Source organism: Petaurus breviceps, unplaced genomic scaffold (assembly GCF_028583685.1).
Source record: "Petaurus breviceps papuanus isolate PSGF00001 unplaced genomic scaffold, PetGlider_PUasm1.0 90468, whole genome shotgun sequence".
Taxonomy (NCBI): Eukaryota; Metazoa; Chordata; class Mammalia; order Diprotodontia; family Petauridae; genus Petaurus; species Petaurus breviceps.
In genome coordinates this window covers 1-4,259 of record NW_027187261.1, presented here as the reverse complement: position 1 = coordinate 4,259, position 4,259 = coordinate 1, and the positions used below count along the sequence as shown (strand labels likewise).

The 4,259-nt window shown below is 44.8% G+C and overlaps 1 protein-coding gene across 1 annotated transcript in view; it reads left to right on the top strand.

The window, feature by feature from the left end:
* The window catches only part of LOC138141776 (leukotriene-B4 omega-hydroxylase 3-like), a gene marked incomplete at both ends in the record, with an annotated part of 9,206 nt that extends 5,448 nt beyond the window's left edge, over positions 1-3,758 (top strand). Inside the window, 3 exons of the mRNA XM_069062636.1 lie at positions 1,966-2,236; positions 3,295-3,361; positions 3,629-3,758. Of these exons, the coding sequence (XP_068918737.1) occupies positions 1,966-2,236; positions 3,295-3,361; positions 3,629-3,758 (468 nt within the window). The remainder of the gene's footprint in view (positions 1-1,965; positions 2,237-3,294; positions 3,362-3,628) is intronic.
* Between the last annotated feature and the right edge of the window lie 501 nt (positions 3,759-4,259).

The window sequence follows — 4,259 nt, the reverse complement described above, 5'->3', positions numbered from 1 at the left end:
CACGCTCCATAGCACAGGGAACAGATTGATAAATCTCTACAGATTCCCATACTTATAGGAAATGTTTTTAAGAGAGAGGACATCATATTATCATTTACTGAAAGAGCTTAATGCTGCTTCCATGGCCCAAGGTAAGCAGAGAAGGGTCTTTGTTCAACAGAGGGCTCTAGAGAAGTGCAATAGGAGTTGCTCTGCCCTGTATGTGACAGCACTGCAGACTGTTATCTACAAAGGACATTAATACCCACACATGGGTTGTCCTGCCCTTTTCTCACTGCTAGGTTTCTATAGTTTTGTGCCCACTCTCTGCATCCTTGTAAACTGGTAGGAGAGTGAGACCCAGGGTTTATGTAGGTGGACTTATGGTTATTCTCGCTTTTGTCTTCTATTGAACATTGATGTGATTGTTTTTGCTTTTGCCTTTGCAGTTAGCTAATGTTTCATGTTTTATAGTTACCGGCATCATTGTGACTGTATAAATGGGCAACATGGGCAAGAGGCTCAGAGTTAGTGTAACAGCATGGCTGACCATGACCAGGTGGACATCTGGGAATGAGTACCCAGCCCACCCCCTGGACTTGCCTCCCATCTTCCTCTTCCCTCCCCAGGGAAGTGTGAATGAGTGTTGGTTACAGTGAGAAAGCCAGCCCAAATAGAGAGATTAAATATGGGTGCCACATCATGCTGTGTTGCCATGTATGTTGTACCATACCCCACAGAGCTCAAAAGTATTTGAAGGACTATCTTTGGGGCCTTGAGAGTGATTAGATTTATCATTATTTACTTTAGAGGGCAGAACTATGTCTAATTAGTAGAAATTATAGAGAGGCAGTTTGATGTTTGATTTAAAGAGGGAAAAACTCACTTCCCAATAATTAGAACTGTCAAAAACTAAACTTGCTTCTTTGGAAAGAGGCAGGTTTTCTGTCACTGAAGGTCTTTAATTAGATTCTGGGGCCCATTAAGGACACTGTAGAGGGAATTCTTGTTTAGGTCCAGGTTGCCCTTCATGGCCTCTGAGCATTTTTCTGTCTGAGATTCTGCGATCATTGTGTTTGTCCTTCTTTCCCTAAAAAGACAGGGAATGACGACATGAATTGCAATTGCCTTGGATTTGAGTAACAGAGGGCTTTGCAAGGTAACCAGCCTCACTTTATCCTCCAGAAACATCTGGGTCCAGTGGCCTAATATTCATCAGGATGACTGTAGATGGCCCAGGATGCAATAGGAGACCCTGGTGCTTTTGGGATAATGTCTTTTCAGGTTCTCACTTTGAGTGAGGAAATGCCCATTTAATGAATAGACATCTTTAAGAAGTGAGTCAAGATATGGCCCCATTAATAAAAATAAATACTCTCAGGGTTTCTGACCAAAAGAGAAAAAGTTACTATATACTATTTGCAGTGACTCTATGCTAGGAGGTCAGTGCCCTACTGCTGTCTAATCTGTGAGGTCCAGAGTGAATTGGGTTTAAGGTTTGGTCTTTGAGAAAGAAATCTAGCCAGTAAACCCCAAGACAGTGAGGCAGCTTTTGGTCAACAAAATGCATCTTTTCTCTGCACAGCACCCTCAGGTGAAGAGAGAGAGAGGAAGAAGGACAGGGAGAGGGAGAGGGAGGAAACTACTCACAGGTTGTGTTTGTCATTTGTTCCTGAAGAGGAACATGACATCAGGGAATGATGACAAGACTTGAAATTAACTTAGATTTGAGTGAGGGAGAGCTCTGCAAAATAATTGTATTGCAGAGGCAGAACAGATGGTATTTGTGTCCAAGAGAGGTTTTGAACCTGGGTGACAGACTAGGGAGATGTCAAGATAGTGACTAGGGCAGGCAAGTTGGGAGGGGGCTGCTTTGGAACGACATTAAAGAACTTAGTCTGAGCCAAGTGGAGTCTGAAGAGCTGGGGTTCTCTCAGGGTTCTCATTTCTCCTGACCTCTGACCCAGGCCCGCATACTTTGCATAGGAAGCCAAGTCCCTACATCTCTGCCATCTTGGAATTAAGTGCCCTTGTGTCAAAGCGCAACCAGGAACCACTCCTATACTGGGATCGTCTATACTACCTCACCAGCCAGGGGAAGCAGTTCTCTAGGGCTTGCCATGTGGTACACAGCTTCACAGATGCCGTCATCCAGACCCGGCGCCAAGCCCTTGCTGAACAAGGTGCTGAGGCCTTCCTTAGGAATAAGATCAAAGGAAAGACCATGGACTTCATAGATGTTCTGCTACTGGCCAAGGTGAACATCACAGCTAGAGGGAGAAGTGGGAAGGGAGGGAGTCTTCCAGAAGCCCCAAGGGACCATGGGGAGGTGGGGGAAGATAACCAGGATAACCAATGGAAGATGAAGGGCTTGGTTGACAAAGGCAGATTCATGGTTCCCTAACACATGTCACAGAGTTGAGTCACATAGAAGAGTGCTTACTGGGAAAGCATCCCTTACTTTCCTTCCATGAGTGGGATGAAATAGTTACCCCTAAGCTTTTCTAGGTATATGAAAGTATTAATCTGGGTTCTAAGTATAGCTAGGTATATCCTAGCTGGACTATGCTTGGAATCCTATTAAGTACCCTAGTATACCTAGAAATAACCTCCAAGCACATCCCCTGATATTATTTCTAGGCATACTAGGGTAGTTAATAGAATTACAGACATATTAACATGTTTCTGTGGTTCTAGGTTTATCAAGGGTAATTTCCTACATTATAACATTATAGATTTATCGAGGAGTATCATTAAGGCTGCTTCTAGCTATAGCAAAGGAGAGTCTAGGGAATGCTGGAAATATATGCAATTTCTAGGGTACAAATATGCATGAGAGAGTATTAAGGAGAAAGGGACAAGACTTATTTGAAGGTAGAGCATCTATGAAAGAATCCTCATATCCCAGGGTATACCATAGCTTAGGAATGGGTGTTTGGCTTCAGAAGGGATTCATATTTTGGGGAAGAGTCCCTTCTAAATCCAAGTTTCTATTATTCTAGTTGTGTTTTCCAACAGTATCTGATGCTGGGTAGTCCTCGGTGTAGTTTTTGAGGGCTTTGAACATATCAGGTGACTTCCATGCTGTGGTTCTGTAAGTGCAGTAGGAGCCCAGCTGACAGTTTCAGGTGCTATAGATGGCTATAGGAATATGAGTTAAGCTAAGCATTTGGCCTAGGTCTCAAGGATTCTAGGTATGATACCTGACACTATCAGTAGTGCCTCGGGTTAATGGAATGCTGAGGAGGGGATCCCAGGTAGAGCTGCTCATGGGAAGGAAAGAAGCCAAGAACCTACAATTATGTACTATTCCAGGATGAAGATAGGAAGACTTTGTCAGACGAGGACATTCGGGCAGAGGCTGACACCTTCATGTTTGAGGGTAAGGGGAGATGGAGTTGGAGTGTCTGGGGCTAAGGATATTGGGGATTTAGAGAGTATTTCCCCTTAAGAAACCCATTCCTCTCTTATTCTTGATGTCAGCCTCAGTGATTCCTGCTTTAATCAGGGCTAGTCTAAAAGGAGCTGTCCCCTCAGAGCCTGTGCTGATTTCAGTGTGATCTTGAAGTTCTTTCTTACTCCACAGTTCACTCATAAATACCTTCTCACCACCATACCAATTCTCTGGAGTCTTCTCCCTTCCTCCCAGGCCATGACACAACAGCAAGTGGCCTCTCCTGGGCCCTCTATAACCTGGCCAAGCACCAAGAATACCAGGACCGCTGTCGTCAGGAAATACAGGATCTCCTAAGGGGTCGTCAGGCAGAGGAGATTGAATGGTCAGTGTGAAATGAGACTGGGAGGATTCCTGTACAAAAGGGGATTAGGAGCTCATCCCTTGGACCATCCTGGTCACAGCTGAGGACACTCCTCCTCAAGCCTCACACTAATGTCACTAGAGCTATGCCTCTGTAGATGACAGGCCTTGACTGTCAAAACAACTCTCCCGTAGCAGACAGGAGGGTTTCCTAGCCTTTTGATGGTTTTCTGGATAACTTTTCACAGATACAATGGAGGTCTAAAGGGTAGGGAGATTTGTGTGCCAAAGACTCCATCCCACATACTGGCCTTTCTTATTTTATCTTCTTCAATCACATCTCTGTCAGGATTTCCAACTTTCCCTCCTCACGCCACAGCCCAACTGTGGAGACTCTAGACAAAAATGTCGTGGTCCTCTCATATTGCCTTCTCCCTGTGTGGGGTTGGGTGTCTGAGTTCCCCTCCCTCAGTATGACAGGTCTGCTCTCTGTAGTGATGACTTGTCTCAGATGCCCTTCCTG